This window comes from Ochotona curzoniae, unplaced genomic scaffold (assembly GCF_017591425.1).
Source record: "Ochotona curzoniae isolate NIBS_2020 unplaced genomic scaffold, NIBS_Ocur_1.0 contig_3520, whole genome shotgun sequence".
In the NCBI taxonomy this organism is placed as follows: domain Eukaryota; kingdom Metazoa; phylum Chordata; class Mammalia; order Lagomorpha; family Ochotonidae; genus Ochotona; species Ochotona curzoniae.
In genome coordinates this window covers 12,000,247-12,020,562 of record NW_024465894.1, presented here as the reverse complement: position 1 = coordinate 12,020,562, position 20,316 = coordinate 12,000,247, and the positions used below count along the sequence as shown (strand labels likewise).

At 47.7% G+C, this 20,316-nt stretch overlaps 1 protein-coding gene across 1 annotated transcript in view; it reads left to right on the top strand.

Moving 5' to 3' along the window:
* Positions 1–20,316, top strand: part of CTNNBL1 (catenin beta like 1) — a 153,422-nt gene that overhangs the window by 113,736 nt on the left and 19,370 nt on the right. Inside the window, exons 12-13 of the mRNA XM_040981486.1 lie at positions 18,035–18,132; positions 20,156–20,236. Coding sequence (XP_040837420.1) covers positions 18,035–18,132; positions 20,156–20,236 — 179 coding nt within the window. The remainder of the gene's footprint in view (positions 1–18,034; positions 18,133–20,155; positions 20,237–20,316) is intronic.

Genomic DNA, 20,316 nt, shown 5'->3' with positions numbered 1-20,316 from the left:
AGAGGCCTCGTTTGCAGCAGCACTTCTCAGAGTTGGGTGTGCCAAGAGATCACCCAGGGCTCTCACGTGTTAAGGAGGACTGAGGGGAAACTGCGAGTGTGGCCTTCCTGCCAGGTCCCTGGCTATGCAGACTCCCTGTCCTCAGGCCTCTCTGAGAGTGGCAGAGATCTGTAAGTGGGGCAGTGAGTGCTGCCTCGCAGATTTGGTACAGTGTGTAGTAAACGCTTAACCTATGCCAGCCTTTCCCTGTCTTTCACACATACCCGGGAGTCCTTTGGAGATGGCCTTGATTTTATTTAAGAAGCAGATCTGGAAATATCTACTCCCAGCATGCCTTATCTCTGACAAAAGTCCCCAGCGACAGAAAGCGTTTGGAAAGTAATGAGCTCCGGATTAAGCTTGAAGATGAAAGACGCCCATGTCTGAAGGCACCCTGATAACTTAGAAGGAGCGTCTTGCAGAGTTAAGTCGGGACTAGGAGTCGCTGAGGAAGTGTCTGAGCACCTCTGCCTGGAAGGCAGCACAAAGGAAAGCTCAGCTGGCCTCCTCCTCGGGTGCGCTCTCTCTCCCGCCCTGCAGCCAATATTTATCGAACACCTAATAAAGTCAGGCCAAGTGCTGGGTCCTGGGAGATAGAGAGGAACACTTGAGCCTTGCCCCGGAGTCACACACCTTTCTGTAGGGACGCAAGTGGCAAAAAATAATTACATTGCCAAGAGTAAGAGGTACACTGGCAGTTGGAAGCCCTGAAGGAAAAAGTGGCCTTCCAGGTTGCCTGAGGAGAATCTTGGAAATCTTCCCTGAAATGATTAGGGAGATTGAAAGTGAGTAGGAGTTCCCCAAGTGGACAAGAAATGGAGATGCTTAAAGGCAGGAGGGATCTTGTAGGCAAAGCCCCAGGAGTGAGGTGGGATGCTGGAGAGGCGAGCATCCCAGTGCTGTGGTCTTGTGGCTAAACCAAGAGGAGGAAGATCAGAATACAGAAGCCCTGCCCTATTGTGGAGAGAAAGGTTATTCTAAGGAAAGAAGTCAAGGGCAAAGCTTAAACCCAACTCCCCAGTCAGGGCACTGGTTAGGTAAGAGGGCGCTGGCGTGGTGGAACACTGGCAAGGCGAGTTCTGATTGAATGGGCTTAGATTCGGACTGAGCTAGGGTCTCCTGAGAGCAGGCATGTTGAAGGGTCTATGAGACTCAGTGTAAGATGGAGGAGCTTGCAAGAAAAGAATGAGAAAACGTAGCAAAAAACATTTTGTGTTTGGAGAATCAGGGAACACAGTGAAGGTAGCAGTCAGACCTGACAAAGGAACAATCCTTTGAGCCTATGCAAACTGCAACACACTGCTGACCATCTTTGACAAGACTTAACAGAGGTCATTGTTAAGGGTAGAGAACCTGGAGGAGGAGAGCCTTCTGAATCAGCCAGAGCAGATACCCTGGCCACAGTGTCGTGGTTCCTGTGTATACCTGGCACTTGAGAAACAAGGCCAAGGGCACCGCTGTCACATGTCGTCGTCTTGCTTGGCCACCGTTCATTGGTGTTTGATGCTGTCCTTGATGCTGGTTGACCAGCTTCTCTGCCCTGCTGCTCCCTGTGATCCCCCTTCAGGGTCCCGTCTTCCATCTCCTGGGGGCAAACCTGTTGACATCAGTGATGAATGGCTTAGTAACAGATACCTTTGGAGTTTGATTTTCTTCTAACTCCTCCCAACCCGCCGGTTCCCTGCAGTTCCTTTCTAGGTGGTTATTGCCTGCCTTCTTGCCGGCTCTCTGTTGGAAGCCTGGCCTCTCTGCAGTCTACCCTTCATTCCTCCCACAGGCCAGGAGGACACAGGTTAACTGCCTCCGGTGGCCCTGAGTCATGGGTCTGGTCACCCTGCTGCTGCCCTCAAAGCCTTCCTAACACAGGTCTAGGAGAAAATCTCGACTCGTCTGTGTGACCCAGAAGATCTACCTGCCTGGCTGTCTCTGACTCATTGTTTGCCCTTTGGCCCTGTTCCCAACCAGTCTGAGCCCTTGCATTTGCTCCTTGTGTTGTTCTTGGCTCACCTGTACATCTTGACATTTAATGCTTTATTTCACAGGTGCCCATTTACCCTGCCTCTGTAAAAGTGATTATCTGTCCTTTTCAACTCTCCCTGCCCCTTCCTCCCAGAAGCCACCCCAGATTGTCTGCTTGTATTCCAAGGCAGGTCCCTGCCTTGTGCTCCCAGCAGCACCCTGGGTGCCTTACCTGTTTGTATTCAGTTGTGGCCTGTTCCAGGCAAGGGACAGTCTTAGCCTTAGGAGTAGGGCAAGCAGGAATCCCTTTTATCTTTTATAGCTCTTTAAGTGGCCTCAATCAGAAGGATAAAACACTTCTTTTCCCCTCTCTCATAGAAATCTTCAAAGACACAGAGATAGAGAAAATTATATACAGAACCCTTGTGTACCTAGCTTCTGTGATTAACATTTTGCCAATCTTGTTTTGTCCCTGCCCCTCTTTTCGTGTTCTTGGAACATTTTAAGGCAACCTTAGATACAGCTCTTGTACTTGTTAACTCCTATGTGCAATTTTTTAGTTTACCAAATCCATAATTGACGTGAACAGGAGCTTTGAATTTTGGCGTTTCCCTATGAGGAATATGTTTGTGACCATTAGAATCCATCAGTAGTTGAGCCTCTTAGCATTAGATGTCAGAAATGGCTTAGCTCAGGGTTTCCCAGCCTTGACACCATCGATCGTCCCCGGAGGCTGTCGTGTGTATTGTTAGGTGCTCAGTAGCATCTGGGGCTTCATCCCACTGGAGGCCTTATAGTAGTTCCAGTCGTAACAAGCAACATGTCTGAAGGTTCCCTACCCCTAGACACACACACACACCACTGAGAACCACTGCAGGAGAAGTTGATCAGTATTGAGATCTGGAAGGACTGCTAAAACACAGGGTTGGGGAAACTGAGTCCCAGAAAAGGGGTTGCCTTGCTGATGATTTTGGGTTTCTAGGTGCCATGCTGGAGCATAAAATCTGTTTCTGCTCCCTGTGCCAGGGTGATGCTCTAGAGTCCCAATGGGGTACCGTACTATACAGGAAGCTCACCAGTCAGCTAGACAGAGTCCTGGGGCACTGCCCCCAGCAGACACCTAACATTTCCCGTTTGCTGCTGTGCCTCCCCTGGCTGCTCATGGTCCCTTTACCAAATCGTTATGACAAAACTGGGGAATTCCTCTTGGGAACGCATCATGGATTCCGTAGTGGTGGACAAGTAGGCTTTGTTTCCCAGAAATTACTTTGAAGTCAGCTTTTGCCAGGAACCCATTTGTTTTTGGGTAAAGCAAAGGGACATTGGAGTTTGGAGTTTATAGTTGTGTTCAGAATGGGCTCTCTGCTTATTCCTCACAGCACAGTTAGTTAAGCAGCATCCTGGAGCACTGGGTGCTAATAAATCTGGCTCACCAATGGAAAGGCAAATTTGGGGCAATGAAAGTGAAGCTGTGTGTGGGTGTCATCCGTCAGGGGGTGGTTCTTCTAAGCTCTGAAGACTTGAGTGAAACCCATTACTGCTGTGGACTTGATGTTTTCTTCATCTGTAAAATGGGGAGACCAGTTCATCGCCAGAGTGGTCTTAAGTAGTAAGTGTAAGAAACACCTAGTATTTGGTCTCCAGCACAGGCCACAGGCCACTCTTAAGAAAGACCCATTGGGAAAGACACATAGATCTCATGGGCCCTGGATCTTTTATTTGTGTAACTGCATGGTGGTCACACTTGGGTATATGGAAAGATGAGCACGGGAGAAAATGATGGAGACCAAGGACCCAATATATTTACCAACATGAACCAAACAAGGATTAGTCTTCATTAGCATGAACCAACTTCCTTTCCCCCTTCCCGTCCTGAGTCTGAGTGCTGCTAGTCTATAATACCATTGCATGGGCACACTGGAGATGCCTCTGTGATTTTCCAGGCATTTGTGTGTGAGAGAGAGATTGTAGGAGGGTTTAGTTTGTTAGTCTCAGATGAAACATGAAAGAACTCTGAGAGTGCAGCCCTGAAATTCCTTGTGTCCTCGCGCTGTGCTGCACGCCTGGCTGAAGGGAAGAAGGGTTAGAAAGTCAGACTTCAAGAAAATGAACAGAAGGCCACCGTGGGTCTGCAGGCAGCTCCTGCCGCTTTCTGTAGAGAGCAGCCAAAGCCCCAGAGCCCGGAGGAGGTGTGTGTAGAGCTGCGCAGGCGGCGCGGCTGCTGCAGCTGAAAGGGAACTTGCTGCTTAATGTGGAAAGAACAGGAGGAGGAGGAGACAGTGGCCGTTTGAAGAGCACAGAGGCAGGACTGCTGAAAAAGATGAAAGTCATGAAGAGGTGGGTTGCGATGGTTCCCAAAAGGCCCTGGAAACAGGCTCCCCAGCCTCCTCCAAGCCGAGTCTCCCATCTAGCATAGGCACCCAGCAAAGCCTTGAGAATGTGGAAAACATCCCCCTTGCTCCAGGGCTGGCATGATCAGCTCTGCCACCCAGGCAGGTAGATATTTGGAGAATGGCATGGTGGTAGGAGAGCAGGGATGGCTCTGAGGAGGAGAAGGTGAGGGAAATCCAGCCTTCAGGCCTCACCAGGCCAAAGCAAGGCAGGCTCTGACAGCCCCTGCTCCACTCTCCCAGCCATGGAGATCCCTGGGTGCTAGACGTTGAAAGGAACTTGACACAAGAGAAAGCACAGCGATGCAGGCTGCTTGTCTCATTTTAGAACCTGAAGCTCATGTATGTGTTTCATTGGTGGGAATAGGAAGAAGCCTGGTAGCTCTACATGTTCAAACCCCAAAAGAGCATCTGGACCATGGTCAGCTGAATTGAATGGAGAGGCAGTGTCCTAATGGTAGTGTGGTAGGAACTAATGGTAGTGTGGTAGTGTACCCGCCTCCAAATCCCTGGAAGCTCTGGGGCACAGGGATCCATGCCAGGTGCTGAGCCCACACACCTATTCCTGCCATTACAAGTAGGCAGGTCCACTTTCCCAATAGCCTCAGTAATCCAACCAGATTCTTCAGAGTCCACACATGATCGTGGGAATGAGTTCTAAGCATGGCTGAGGCAGCAGTGGAGTGAGAAGGTGGGAATGTGTCCTGTGACCAGCCACAGCTTTTGGGCCTGGACCTCTCCCCACTGGAACACATGACCAGCATTGCTAGAACATGCCAAAGCTCTCAGGAATAAGAAATAGCAACAGTTTGAACAAAATAGAACACCAGGGGGATTTCTTCCCCTCACAGGGAGACCCCAGCACAGAGGTCTGCAGGACCAGCCTGGCAGCTTCCCAGCATCATCCAGAGCCTGGGCTGCTCTTGTCACTCGGCTCTGCCATCCCAAGCACGGAGCCAGGGATGGTCTTTGCTTTTGAATGCACCCAAAGCACCCATAAAGGTGCCGGCCTCCATTTTCAAGATTGCCTCGTGCTCCCAGATGGCCACTAGAGCTCCAGTTATTACAGCTATTTTCCAAACAGTAGGAAGGCAAAAAGGGGTAGAGGGAAGGGCAGAGAAGTGTGTCCCCACCTGGAAGACAGTCCAGCCTAAGTCTCTGATCCAGAGGTAGGTACATAGTCAGACTAAGCTGGAAGGAAAGGAATTACTGATTTGGGGTGGGTTGGTTGGTTGGTTGGTTAGTTGGTTAATCTGATCCTATTGCCTCTTCAATAAAACAGGTTCCATTTCTGGGAGAAGAACAGATATTGGGCAGGTAACTGGCAGTGACATCCAGCGCAGCTGCTGTCACTAGACTTCCAGATCAACTCTATTGAGCAGTGTTTGGCTTTTAAGGCTCTGAAACCCAGTTCATTCCTCATAGTGCACCACAGAACCAGTACCATCCCCCAGTGCACACGCAGCCCCAAGAGTGACGAGGTCCCCAACAAAGCACGGAAAAGACAACATAGAATGCCAGTTAGCTGCCCCAGCAGACTTTACTGCACGCACGTGGCAGTTACTAAAGGCCTCATGGGTCTCTCCTTCAGCTCTGCAGAGATCTGGGCCTTTACCTGATAAATGAGCACTCAGCCAAGGAAATGATGTGCTCAGCTCTAGCCTTGGGAGGGAGTGTCAGACGCCACAGTCATCCTGACACTTTCCTGCAGAGTTCTTGGGAGAAAAGTGCTGTAGCACAGACGTGTCCTGAGCGCAGGACCCACATCTCCCACAGACACAGAGCTATATAACAGCAGAGGTACCACTTCAACACTTTTTTTTTTAAGATTTACTTGTATTGGAATCAGATATATAGAGGGGAGAAGATAAAAAGAGAAAGATATTCTATCTTACAATGGCTGAGAGCTGAGCCAATCCAAAGTTGGGAGCCAGGAGTTTCCTCCAGATATCCCATGTGAATGCAGGGTCCCGAGGCCTTGGGCCATCTTCCACTGCTTTCCTAGGCCACAAGCAGGGAGCTGGAAGGGAAGTAGAGCAGCTGGAATTCAAACTGGCACTCATATGGGATCCCTGCTCATGCAAGGTGAGGACTTTAGCCACTACACTATAGCGCTGCACCCCTTCAATACTTCTTAATCCAAAGTGCTGCTAGAACATTCTGCAAAAAAACTTCCATGGGAACTGTGAAGCTAAATGGGTCAACCAAAGGCAACTTCTGCTTTGTACCCAGTAGGTGCTTCGACAGTGCGTATGCAGAGGCTCATCACAGGCGGAAAATGAAAATAATAGGCTAATTTTGGCTGTACTTCTGGTTAAATGAATTTCAATGGAAAGGGCATTCAAACAGCAGACATATAAGAACTGCTATTTGGAAAAATAGTCTTTAACATTCTCATTGCTGATGTTCCAAGTTCAGGTCTTTTTTTTAATTTGTTTTAAGATTTATTTTATTTTTCTTTGAACGACAAAATTGCAGAGAGGAAAGGTAAAGATCCTTCATCCACTGGTTCATTCTGCAAATGGCCAGAGTTGAGCCAGTCCATAGCCAAAAGCTTCTTCTAGGTCTCCCACATGGGTGTAGTGTCCCAAAGACTTGAGCCATCCTCTGCTGCTTTCCCAAGCCACAATCAGGAAGCTGGGTTGGAAACAGAACAACTGGGGCATGAACCAATGCCCTTATGGGATGCTGGTGCCACACACAGAAGATTAACCTATGCCATGGCACCAACCCCTAACTTCTTTAAAGAAATTTTCCAAATATACAGAAAAGGTGAAAGAACTCTACAGTAACTACTGAGGTATCTAACACCTTAGTTCTACAGTTAACATTGTGCTGTGTTTGTGTTCTTTCTCTCCTCCATCTGTTTTGCTTTGTTTTGTTTGATGCAGGAACTAGTGTAATATTTTACTCTTAAATACTTTAGTATGCATGTCATTAATCTAGTGATTATTGCAGAGTATTGCAGAGTATTTTACAGTTTAGATAAAACTGCAGAGTGTACAAGGTTTCAATGTACCATTTGGTGAATTTAGACAGCCTCTTTCAAGATACAGAATGTAGGCCATCATCCCAGAATGTTTCTTCATGCCCCTTTGGAGTCATATCCCTCCCATATCTCACCAGAAGGCTCCACTTTTCTGGATTATCTCAATAGATCAAGTTCGCCTCGTCTAGAGCCTCCTGTTGGTGGACTTACACACTACGTGTTCATTAGGTGTAAGACTGTATCGTTTGGTATATTCCTAGTGTGATTTCTTCAGGATTGTTGCATCAGTAGTTTGTCTCCTTTTTATTGCTGAGTTATAGTCCATCGTGTGGATGTATTTTCCCATTCTTCCTGGTGACAGGCTGTTTCCGGTTTTTGACCATGGTGAATAGAGCTCCATGAACATACAGGCTTTTTTGTGGTCTCATAGGTAGGTAAATACATTGAAGTGAAATTGCTGGGGCACTTGCTGACTGTTGACATCTTTTTTGAGAATCTTTTGAGTTGGTCAGGGGACCATATAGATGACCTAGATCACCTCTCATTTTACAGACAAGGATGCAGAGACTCAAGAGTCATTTTTGGAGTTCTTTTGGGGACAGCAGTGTAAGAGGTCACCTTCCCACCTCCTTCTAGGCTTTAGCTCATTCTGGAAGTTCCACCACATGAAACCTTCTAGTGATTTTAAGTGCATTACAGTGAAGTTAAAGCATATGCCTGTGGACTTTTAGAGAAGATGATCAAGTTCTATTATGGGTGACAACATGAGGTAAATCTCTTTTCCTCAGTGAGTCTCTAGTTTTCTTATCTGTAAAATGGGAAGACTAATAAAATGAGTCTTATAGGATCATCATGCAGAGTAAGCGATTAAGAACTAACGCATTCACAGTACACATTGACACGAAGTAGGTGTATAATTCATGTTTACTGTTGAAGTCCCTGCTGTCTAACTCTGATGCAGGCCACATATCCAATATGCAGCAAACGTTTGTGACGAATGGGAATGTACGTATTTTGTGCATGTGTTAAAAGAGGATATATATAGGTGCCCACACAGATCCATCTGTCCTGAGAAGAGTGTTTGATTGGATTCTCATCAGTATTCGGCTGGAGTGGCTGAGAGCACAAGCATGACTCTTCTCGGGTTGCCACATCCCCTGCTAGGCAGATGTCCATTATAATGAAATGTAAAAGGGGGAAAAAAAATAATAATAAAGGCAGAGGAGTGTGATGTTATGGCTTGATTTGACAGGGCCTCCTGCTACTTCAGCTGCCGGTGCCATGCGTGGAGCAGATTAATCTGTATTCCAGCCACCACTGCTGAAGTCAAGATCGATCTAATTAGGGTATTTGAAACCTCCTAAGTCCTACCAGAAACCAGGATGTCTGTCCAGCGGAGGGAGCAGAAAGGAGCTGGGCAGCCAGGTTCTGCAGTAAAAGAGATGGTTGTAATTTTAGAAGTGGTAACACAACATTGCTGTGTGATTTCCTTAAAACAAAAGAGCTAATGGCTTTAGAGGTTCCAAGGAAATAAAGGCAGCTCCGCAGCATGGCCTTGAATTTTGAAGTGGCCCTGTAAGATCTTGCCAAGATGGCAGGGAGGGGGTAGCACTGATGGTTCACCTATAGGGCCCATTTCCACCCTAAGCGTAGGCCTCTGGCTGACCTGTTGTGGATGCGTGCCTTGACCGTTCTGGCTGCTGGAAGGCAGATACAGGCTCCATAGCTGAGTGGGCAGAGCCAATAGCCTGGATGGGTCAGTGTTTAAATGCCAAGCTGTCAGGACAGGGTTAGGGTCTGCTTTACCTCGTCAAGCATTCATGTTTATCTACAATCTGCACCCCACCTTCCCAGCCTTACCACCTTTCATCCTCTCTTCCTGCCTGTCGCTCCAGTCTTGTCCCAGTTCTTTGTCAGTTCCCCATGTTTAAGCTCCTCTGCTTCCTGCTGGTCCATCTGGATGGCTGGAGCATCCCCACTACCATTGTCTCTGCTCTTTGAACCTGCTCCCCAAGGCTTTGCTCCAGTGCCTACTTCCCTCCAGTCTGCCCAGCTTGCCCTCCCTGGAAAGTGTACTGTCATTGGTTTTGCATTCATTCTGTAATGTGATTTTACTTTAAATTTTATTTTTACTGATGAGAGATGTAAAGAATACCTATCTCCCACATAGTATTTTACTTCCAAAATGCCCACAACAGTGAGGGCTGAGCCAGGGCAAAGCAAGCAGCCAGGTGTTCCATCCAGGTTTCCCATGTGGGTGACAGGGACTGAAATAATTGGACCATTCATCTGCTGCCTTCTCAGGCACAGGAACATGAAACTAAATCAGACATGGAAAAGCCAGGGCTTGAACCAGTACTCATAGAAGGGATGTGGGCATCCAAAGCAGCAGCTTATTGTTCCTTTTTAATAACTACTGTAATATCATTAACACAAAAAAATGGTATGTATCTAGGGATTTCCCCTTGATGCTTTCATTTGCATTCCGCAGTGATAGCTATGCCTAAGCTTGCTAACACACCCTTCACTTCCTATCCTTACCATTCTCTGCCATGGGATTTTGGACTTCACAGACCAGAAGCACCTGGGAAGCAGGATCAGTGTCTGATCATCTCTGTCCCCAAACACAGGCACTTGGGGTTTGTAGAATTTCTTCAGCTACTTTATGAATGAATGAACGAACCTTTGCCTATGGTTCCTAGAGGCCTTCCCCTGCAGCCCAGCCCTGGTTGCTAGCATCCCATCATCTGTTCTGGTGAACATAGTCTTTCTCTGCCCCACCAGACTCAGACTTTTAACAGATATCCCAGCAGGACACCTCCCAACTCAGAAGCCCCCTCAGTGCAAGGACAAGGAGGTCACTTTTAGGAATGGCTGCTGTGCTCTGTGCCTCCTCCCTATTCCCACCACCACTTCCCACTTCAGGACACTTGTTAGGATGGACAGTCTTGCATTTCTCCCTGACTGTCAGTTGTGATCCAAGGCTGTGCTTCCAGAAATAAAGGTGCCCATAGAACTCCAGATCCTGGCTTCTGTCCATGTGCCAAACTGGCCACCAAAGACGTGAGACTATAAGCTTTGTGACCATTTGCTTGCCAACCAAACATACTGCTTCCAGCTCTACTTCTCCTCAGAAGTCTCTAAGGACAGGTATGCCTTTTGTCTCAATTCTGACCCTCCAACCTCCTAAGCGTGTAGTTCTCCTTCCCTGGGCTCACCCTTCTGCTCCTGCAGCTGCACGGGCCGTTGTCCTGTGTGCTGGGCATATTCCAGGCCTGCCAGTCAACTTTGTATCCCTTTGTAGTTTCCCCCATCACCCTTGCCCAGCAGCTAAGGAGCTTCCCTGGAGTGGAGAGTCCTCCGTGGCCTGGTGCATAGTAGGCATTCAGAATTTGGAGTAAAACAATGGCTGACACATGTACCACTTCATTCTTTGTCATTGTACTGCAGATCCCATGTTATCTTGCCAGTTCTTACAGCAAGATCAAAAGGCAAATGATTACCACAGCCAAGTACATTTATTTCTATTAAAAGGTAGGACCATCTCTTCTTAGATGTGCAACTCACTTGTAAATAGCCATTCTCCACTTCGGAGCTGTCTGCAGGTCTCCCAGAATCTTGTATTACGTAGCTATAGAGGCAGCCACACACATGCACTTACTTTTAATTTATTGTGGGATTAGAGAGTCTAAGTGAAGTTGGCCTCACTCCACTTTAGGGTTAGAACAAATCCCAAGATATAGAAAATAGCCCTACCAGCTGAGAAAGTCAAGTGATTTGCTTCCTGTTTTTCTCTGCCGGGGCTGGTTAGGATGACCCAGGCAGCCACGTGATCAGGACACAGTATGGAGGGAGTGAGCCAGTGAGCCACATGTGACAGGTGCAAGCTTGCCTTGCGCGTTTTCAATACAGCAGCTCTCAAAATACTGACTGTGCAGAGATCTCATCTGACGCAATGGATTTCACAGCCTCATAACACAAAGAAATAAACAGATACGCACGCGCCAGGGCCATACTGTAACCAGACAGTGAGTGCCAGTGGCAAGATTTTTTAAGTGCATGTCTGTCTGAGCCAGACACCCCACAGGCGGTTGATTCATTTATGCACCAGGTTACCTGCAGGAACAAACCCCAGGCATGGGTGCTGTACGTCCTTGTGCATCTTTCTCAGCAGTGTGTGAATACACAGGTTCTCACTGAATGGTCATTGCAATTCAGACCCTGCATATTTGTTAAGATTAAGGGTGCAGGGTGCTAGGTCTTGTCACACTTTACAAAAATGGGAGTGGCTGGCGCAGTGTTTTTGTGCCATTCCAGAAAGATTTTCACCTGGAGTACCCACCTGCTCAAGGGTTCTAACCCAGGATCCATCACTAGGAGGTGAGAACACTGTAACACTTGGTGGAAAGAATGCTTTCATGCCTGTATCTGGGATGAGATGAGATGCCTGAGAGTTCCTCACATTCTCAAGTGTTGTCATGGAGTCAGAGGGACAAATACCACACATCCGGGTCAGCACAGCCCATGGGCATGTTTTTAACCCGAGGCAGATTGCATCCCTCCTCAGGAATATTGCTCCTCTACCCGGGATCCCAGAGGAGGAGAACCAAAGACCTCTCACTCTTCTGCCAGCTCTGAAAATTGTAGTGCTCAGATCACCCCTGAAAAGCAAACATGTATGCCGCACATGTGTACACAGGAGTCTAAGACATTGCTAATCACCCTAGAGAAGCCCTGAGGAGGCATGAGCTGGAGGGAGGCTGGTCCGGAGCCACCCTGCCAGGCAGTCTCAGTAATTGGTGCCTGGGACTGCAGAGTTGTCTGACTGCTGAGCAGGGCGCCCAGCAGGCAGGGACTCCCACGGGCACAGCTTCAATGCTGCCTCTCACATTCAGCTGAGCCGCTTCGCTCCCTGCCTCCCAAGTGATTTGAAAATGTAGATGTGCTTGGCCTCCTCCGGGTGCAGTGTGTGGGTGTGTGTGGATGTGGGCCCTGGCCCTGCCTCTGCCTCGAAGGGACACAGTTCTCTGCAGTGGGAAGCAGCGTGTCCACACAGTGTGTGTTGACAGCTCCACGGCCATCCTTTACCTCCATTGTGTCCTGTCGGAATGACAGAGCAGCTCAGCGGCGCTGGCCAGCAGATAAACCTGTTATCTGCTCCACTCTGTGTGCCGGCAGCTCTCCCCATCAACTTGGTGTGTGAAAAATTGACACCACCTTGGGCTGAAATCTGTTCTTAAGGAAGCTACATTTATTAGTAGTTAATGAAACTCGTGTGTGTGTGTGTGTGTGTGTGTGTGTGTGTAAAACTTGGGGTGGCTGAAGTGTTTCCCTGTGTAGCAGGAAGCAGTGACCTGTAACAGGCCAAACAGGGAAGCAGGAGGTAGTTCCAGGTCAACAATCTTCCTGAAATCTCAACTAGGTAAACGCCATTGGTTCTTAGTGTAACACTGCAACCAATCAAGGTAACTCCTGCTCCAAGCTGGGATGAACTGTGGAAGTGAATACTAATATAATGTGGTCCCACTAAACACAAATTCCCTTTCCTCTTGATGTCTTTTTCTGTAGCCCCTCCCTGCCCACCCCCCTAATGCCTCCTCTTAGGTATAAAAAGAATCCTCTCTCACAACTTCCTCATCCATCTGAATCTGAGTTTAAAAGGGAAAATGAAAAGTTTTGGTTCAGTATCATTGGAATTGCCTGAAACCCAAGGACTCTACTTAGAAATTGCTTCTAGAAGGACTAATTCAGTAAACTGAAGGAGAGGGACTGTTAACTCGTATCTTACTCCATATGGCCTTCTGCTTCCTTTCACTCTCGTTAAAACTTAACTTCTGGGCCTGGCAGCGTGGCCTAGTGGCTAAAGTCCTCGCCTTGAACGCACTGGTTCTAATCCCGGCAGCTCCAATTCCCATCCAGCTCCTTGCTTGTGGCCTGGGAAAGCAGTCAAGGACAGCCCAAAGCTTTGGGACCCTACACCACCTGTGTGGGATACCCGGAAGAGGTTCCTGGTCCCCAGCTTCAAATTGGCGTAGCACCGGCCATTGCGGTCACTTGGGGATTGAATCATCAGATGAAAGATCTTCCTCTATGTTTCTCCTCCTCTCTGTATATCTGCCTTTCCAATAAAAATAAATAAATCTTTAAAAAAAAAAAACTTCTTAGAAAGTCACATTTGCGTGGTGCCTGTCTTCCTGCGTAGTGAGCCCTCCAGGAGGTGTATTTTCAGGCATGTCGTTGCTACTCTATCATTTTCGTGCTTTAACAGCGTGATGATCGCCTGTTCCATGAAAGGAGTATCACATGATAGAAAGAGCTTCCAGTTTGCAGTCAGACAGCCTGGGTTCCTGTCTAAGCTCCTATCACTTATTTCAACCCATGGCCCTAAGTTGCTCGTTAGCCTCTCTGAGCCCTGGCTTCCACATTTAGAAAACAGAATAGAAGATGCAATGAGGAAATCAGGTACAAAGACCCCTACTGTCACAGAGAAACAATAGAAACGTTGAGCATTATTATTATACCCTGCTTACCTTTGAGTAGGAATGTGAAGCAGCTTTCGGCAGAAACATTATGGTGGTACTATAATCTCGGCTTTAATTAAGAATTCATCCAAAGACACATGTCAGATTAGGGGAAGTACATGAAAAGAGAGAATATCCTTAATTTCAAAGACCTCTTAGGAATTCATTTGGGTAAAGGGTAAGGTCTCACATCTCAGAGCAAAAGTAATGCAGTTGGGCCCGGCGAGGTGGCGCAAGTGGTTAAGTCCTCGCCTTGCACGCCCAGGATCCCATATGGGCGCTGGTTCTAATCCCGGCAGCCCGTTCTCCAGCTCCCGCCTGTGGTGGGGAAAGCAGTCGAGGACAGCCAAATCTTTGGGACCTGCACGTCGGGAGACCCGGAAGAGGGTCCTGGCATCTGGATTGGCATAGCATCGGCGTTGTGGTCCTGGGAAGTGGAATCATCGAACGGAAGCATCTTCCTTCTGTATTTTCCTGTTGTATATCCGCCTTTCCAATAAAAAATAATAAAAAAATAAATCTTAAAAAAAAAAACCAAAAGTAATGCAATTGATCAATAAGCATGGAGAGGTAGTCAACATTGTTAGTGAATTTGAGCTGAAGGATGCTCAGGTAGCTGATAAGATGTTACTGGTGAGGATGTTTTCAGAAGAGCTGAGCGATTGAATCAGTAGGCTGAGTAAAGAGGGTTGCCACCCTGTCCCATTCTACCCCCCACAGTGCAAGTGGGCATCACCCTGGTCCCCTGAGGGGCTCAAAGAGAGCAAAGAGGAGGAGGAGGGAGGACAAATGTGTTCCTTTGCAGAGGGGCGGTATGTCTAACTTCTCCCCTTCCCCACCACCCTGACCTCACGCTCCTGACAGTGTTTCTGCTTCACAACTCAGCCCAGGACTAGAACCAGTGGCTCACCTGATCCTGGGGCTTTTGACCTTAGATATGGCTTTGCTGAACCTTCAACTTGCAGACAGGTCCTAGGACTCCACACCCTCCAAAGTCACATTAGCCAGTCCCTCATACTCTGTGTCTTTCTCTGTGTCTGCATGCATGGACATCCCTCCGGGTTCACAGGGAGAGCATGTCATTTGGATCTGTGCGCATCCTCCCATAAGCTTTAAGTCAACTCTAGCTTACTTCCAGGATCTAATGGTAGATAGTGGTTAGACTGCATTGTTTAGGAAATGATGACAAGGGGGAGGTCTGTGCGCATTCAGGGACGGTAGTTTGTTTCCGAGTATTTCTGATTTTTGCTTAGTTGAAGCTGCAGGTACAGAAATCACAGACATGGAGGGTCATCCAGGGTGTATTGGTTCTCTCTCTCTGAGAAATAGTTGGTATATACTGGTAATTTTCCTTGGGAGAAAGAAACAGGGTCATGGGAGAATTATGAGAAAAGAAAAAGGTGAAGGTAGTGCTCAGTAAGAATTTACTGAGTGCATTTTCTACTTTTCTCCTATTGTTTGTTTGTTTTAACCAGGTACATCTGTTGCTTTTATTTCAAAATCCGTTGGTAGAAGGTGGAGGCAATCATTAATAAAGGAGTGGAAAGTGTTTCTCATAATTGGGCTTGAATTCATCTTTGAGCTTCCTAATAGCCAATGCAAGGAGGGGTCCTGGATAAGAAAGTATGAAAATCATACCAGGAAAGAAAAACGTTTTTCTGTATGATCCTAAACAGGAATGGAAACTGGTTGAGGAGATTAGGTTTATGCGCCTGGTCCTCTGTCTAGTCACGATTCCCATGCACCTCTGGTTCAGTTTTGCTTACTGCTCCCTCCAAGATGGAAAGTTGACGCACCCACATTCTGCCTGGAATGTTCTGTCTCTTCTCTACCTGGTTGTCAGCTCTGGATCGTCTTTCTTTTTCTTTCTTTCTTTTTTTTTTTTTTTTTTATGTTTTTATTGGAAAGGCAGATATACAGAGAGGAGAGAGACAGAGAGGAAGATCTTCGTCCTATGTTCACTACCAAGTGAGAGAACAGCCAATGCTATGCAATCCGAAGCCAGGAGCTCTTCGTTCACCTGCGGGGTGCAGGGTCAAGCTTTGGGCGTCCTTGACTGTTCCCAGGCCACGGTGGGATGCTGGAAGGGAAGCGGGGCTGCCGGATAGAAAACCGCGGCCATTATGGATCGGCATGTGCAAGGCGAGGACTTAACCACTTGCGCCACCGCGCTGGGCCCTGGATCGTCTTTCTGTTTGTTACCCTCCATGGGATCCTTTCAGGTTGAGTGTTTGTCCACAAGCTTTTACTGGGTGGAGAGCACTGGCTATGAATGAGCAAGAATGCTTAATAGTCCATAGTTGAGTTCTGCCTCTTCCATCAGTTAGCTCTGTGAACAGATGGGTTCCCCCGGGTCTCAGGGTCCCATCTATCCAGTGAGAGATTCGGTTCAGATAACCGATAAGGACTCCTGCTCTGAAGGTTTTTTTCCTCCTCTGTGGTTTGTCAGATTGTCATATCCATACCTGGAGCTTGTTTCCAGCTGTCGTGCCAAATCAATCCAAGAAGTTTTTAAGCTGACCTTTTACAACTGCCTGTCGCACATCTGTTCTCCAAGTGAGGACATCAGAGCCATATCCTGTTTGCTTAGCCTGAGAGTCCAGAGCCAAATATTGTCTCCTGCTCTGCTGTCTTGAATCTGTCCTTGACATACACAAAGGTCAGAGGACTCTCCCTCTGAGAACCCACAGCAACATTAGCATGGTGGCTCAATGGCCAAATCCTTGCCTTACAAGCCCTGGGATCCCATATGGGTGCCGGTTTGTGTCCCAACCGCTCCACTTCCCATCCAGCTCTCTGCTTGTGGCCTGAGAAAGCAGTGGAGAATGGTACAAAACCTTGGAGTACCGAACCTGTATGGGAGACCCAGAGGAAGCTCCTGGCTTCAGATTGTCTCAACTCTTGCCATTGTGGCCACTTGGGGAGTGAATCAGCAGATGGAGGATCTTTCTGTCTCTTCTTCTATCCATAAATCTGATTGTCTTTCCAATAAAAATAAATAAATTTTTTAATGAGCCAAGTGCAATAGCCTAGATGCTAAAGTCCTCACCTTGCACACCCAGGACCCCATACAGGCACAAGTTTGTGTCCTGGCTACTCCACTCTCCATCCAGCTCCCTACTTGTGGCCTGGGAAAGCCTTTGGACTCTTCACCCATGCGAGAGACCTGGAAAAAGCTCCTGGCTCCTGGCTTTGGATGGCTCAGCTCTAGCCATTATGACCACTTGGGGAGTGAGCCAACAGACAGAAGACCTTTCTGTCTCCCTTCTCTCCATAAATCTGATCTGCCTTTCCAATAAAATTAAATAAGCCTTTATTTAAAAAAAAAAAAAAGGTGCTGCTCCAACTTCAAGGAGAACGTGTGTTGGCTGTGCTGAGAGCCTTTTATTTCAAAATAGGTTTTGTCATTTCTCCACAAGTGGGTTTCTGTTGCCTCTCTCTCAAGGTCATCTTTTTTGATTCTTAAAAAAAATTCTTTGCACAGAAAAGAATCTCTTTATGACTGAAGCCTGTAACATACCCTTTCATTACCCTCTTTCTCCAAGAGTAGAACAGTGTTAGTTAGCAGTAGCCACTGGGTTATGTGGACCCGAAAAGCATCATCATTGCTGCTGTCTTGGTGTGCCGGCAGTGCATCCTTCTGTAACCTAGGGCTGAGAAAACGCCGAGACCCCATCATGCATCTTGTTGCATCCCAGCGTATTTACCTGCTGAAAGTTGTAAGGAATTGGGGAACATGGTAGAACCTGTCCTGTGCATCATTTGCTCGTGTCATGGCTGGTGTCCTATTATCATTCACAGACTGTTTCTGTAAGTGGAGAATTAGCATGAGTTTCTGTTGCGAACAATAGAAAATCAATTAATCCCAGGCCGAATGGAAATGCACGCTTGATTTTGATTCACTTTGCTCTAGCTGTCCTCAAGGACCCCATGCGTTTGGACAACGTCCCCGTGTCACGAACGGAGATTGGCGCAGTTTTCCAATGACACCGTTTAGGTTCTTGTCTCCTAAATCAATAGCAGCTGTCACAGAAGGCCTGCGTATTCCTTCTCCTGTAGAGCCAGAGCAGGCTTGACGCAAGGTAATCATTACTGCTCTGATCTCAGCATGTTCCCTTCTCTCCTCCCCAACCCAGAGCACGTCTGCTCAATTCTGGCCTCGCTCCTGCGGAACCTTCGAGGGCAGCAACGAACCCGGCTTCTGAATAAATTCACTGAAAATGACAGCGAGAAGGTGGGTGATGGGGACCATCAGGAGGGACACCACGACCAGCAAGGCAGCTCACATTCTTCAGCTGTTGCCCTCCAAGGGATTCTGGGTTGATTGCAGCTGCCCTAAGACGTCTTCCCATGCACCCAGGAACCAGTTGCTTTGGACTCGGCAGTTCCTCTTGGTTATTCTGTCCCCCATGCCTTTTCCCTGGGAGGGGTAGCAGCATCTTAGGGTAATGTCAGTAGGTTCTCTGGGAAGAGTTGACACCTAGCAAGGGTGGACTGGCTGTAAAGGGATTTCGATTGAGTGATTGGGGGTGGCGATGTACAGCAGAGCCAAATAATTGGGAACACTGGCTTTGAGGTGGGACACCTAGAGCCGAACCTGCTTTTGCTATTTTCCATATGCATGCTATTCTTTCCCTGACTAAAATGGAGACATTAATACCCATCAAAACCATTAATACTCAATGATGTTGAAATTAGGACGGTGAGAAGGAAACCATAGCACCTGTCCTGGGTGGTCAGAGGAAGCTGCAAAGATACGTGAAGAAGATTGGATGATTGTTTGCTATGACATCTGGCTCGCCTGACCATTAGATTTTAAGAGGAGTGGCCATTTTGTATGTGATGGGTGTGGAGTGCACAGTACAGTAGCTGCCTATCATGTCATATGTGTCCTCACTGTAGTCTCTGTTCTAGCCTGTGTTATTCCCATTCTCAGATGAGGAAGCGAGGCACAGGGGCTCACCACTAGTGCGTAGCAGAGCTGCAATCTGAACTCCCAGTCCAGGAAATCTGTATATTTGTTCTTATTAGACAAGAGTTGCATAAAATTAAGTCTCACCGCCCCCTTTTTAACCTGCACTGGTTTTCTTCTTGCTTGTATCCCAGGTAGAACTGAAGCTTTGCCCTAGTCCAGAGAGAGGTTAAAGACCATAACTCTGAGCCATCTCTAACTGCTGTCCCCAGCAAAGCTTGGTGCAGCTTTAGGACGCAAACATCAGGAGCAATCGTGTCTCCCTGGCGATACCACTTAGCAAGTGTGTTTCACTTTCCTCATTTTTAAAATGGAGTATTGCTCTCTCACTTCTCTGCCTACCTGCTCACGTTTTGGGTTTCTTTCTCTCTCTCTCTCTCAAGACTTAAGGAATTAACACACATGAAAATCCTTTGCAAACTGAACTGTGTAAGGTTGTACAGTCATCACTGGGAACCAGAGGATTCTGGGTACAATCTTCTCGGGCTATGCATTGCTATATTGAAGCATCAAGTCCAGTGAACCAATCTCAGCTCCCGGGCAAGGGAAAAAAATGCCTAGTTGCCAGCAGCCAGGGTGGCGCCAGCCTGGTCGAAGGGCAGGTCAGAAGGCTGAGTTGGCCTCCCAGTTTCCTCAGTCTGGGAAGTCTTAGGGGGAGATGAGACTTGGTTCACACCCAGCGAGCCTTTCTCGGGCCATGTGTGCAGCATGGCTGTGTGAGCTCGGTACTCTCGGTTCTCACTAGGCAGCAGCCAGGGCCTTTTTTCAAGCTGCTGAAGGACTTTTTCTCATTACACCCTCTTCCACCTCAAAAGCAACGAAAAAGATTTTGCTCGGGTATTTTTTAAAAAAAGATCAGCTCTGGGGCAGAATCTGAACATGAAAGGTTTCAGTTTGAAGGAAGAAATTCCTATCAAGTTCCAAGTGAATATCAAGTGTGTGGCTTCAAGCTCCTTCCCTGTGCAAGAAGGATCTTGAATTTTTATATCTTTCTTTGTTTTGAACAACTTGGGTCCCTGAGAGGCCCAGAAGGGCTGGAAAGGCATCTGCTGTTCTGGGGAAGGGTGTCTTTGGGCTGCATCCATCAATCCCAAGTACTTGCTTTAATCTGCCCCAGCTCTGTGCTCATTGGTGCCGTATCCCTGAGCACAGCACCCCTCCAGTGTCCGAGTGGCAGAGCGGGTCTCCATCACAGGGCATGGCAACCAGGGGCATGGCTGTCCTTCTCTTGCCTTGCCTTAATAGCCTTTTCTTCTCACCAAGGCCTGTGAAATTTCTCTTTCAGGTTGACAGGCTCATGGAGTTGCATTTTAAATATTTGGGCGCCGTGCAAGTGGCCGACAAAAAGATCGAAGGTGAAAAACACGTATGTATCCCTGCCTCCCTTTTGCCAGCGATCAGTTTGTACCCCATGAAAGTTCCTTGTGTACCTCCTGTCTCCACACC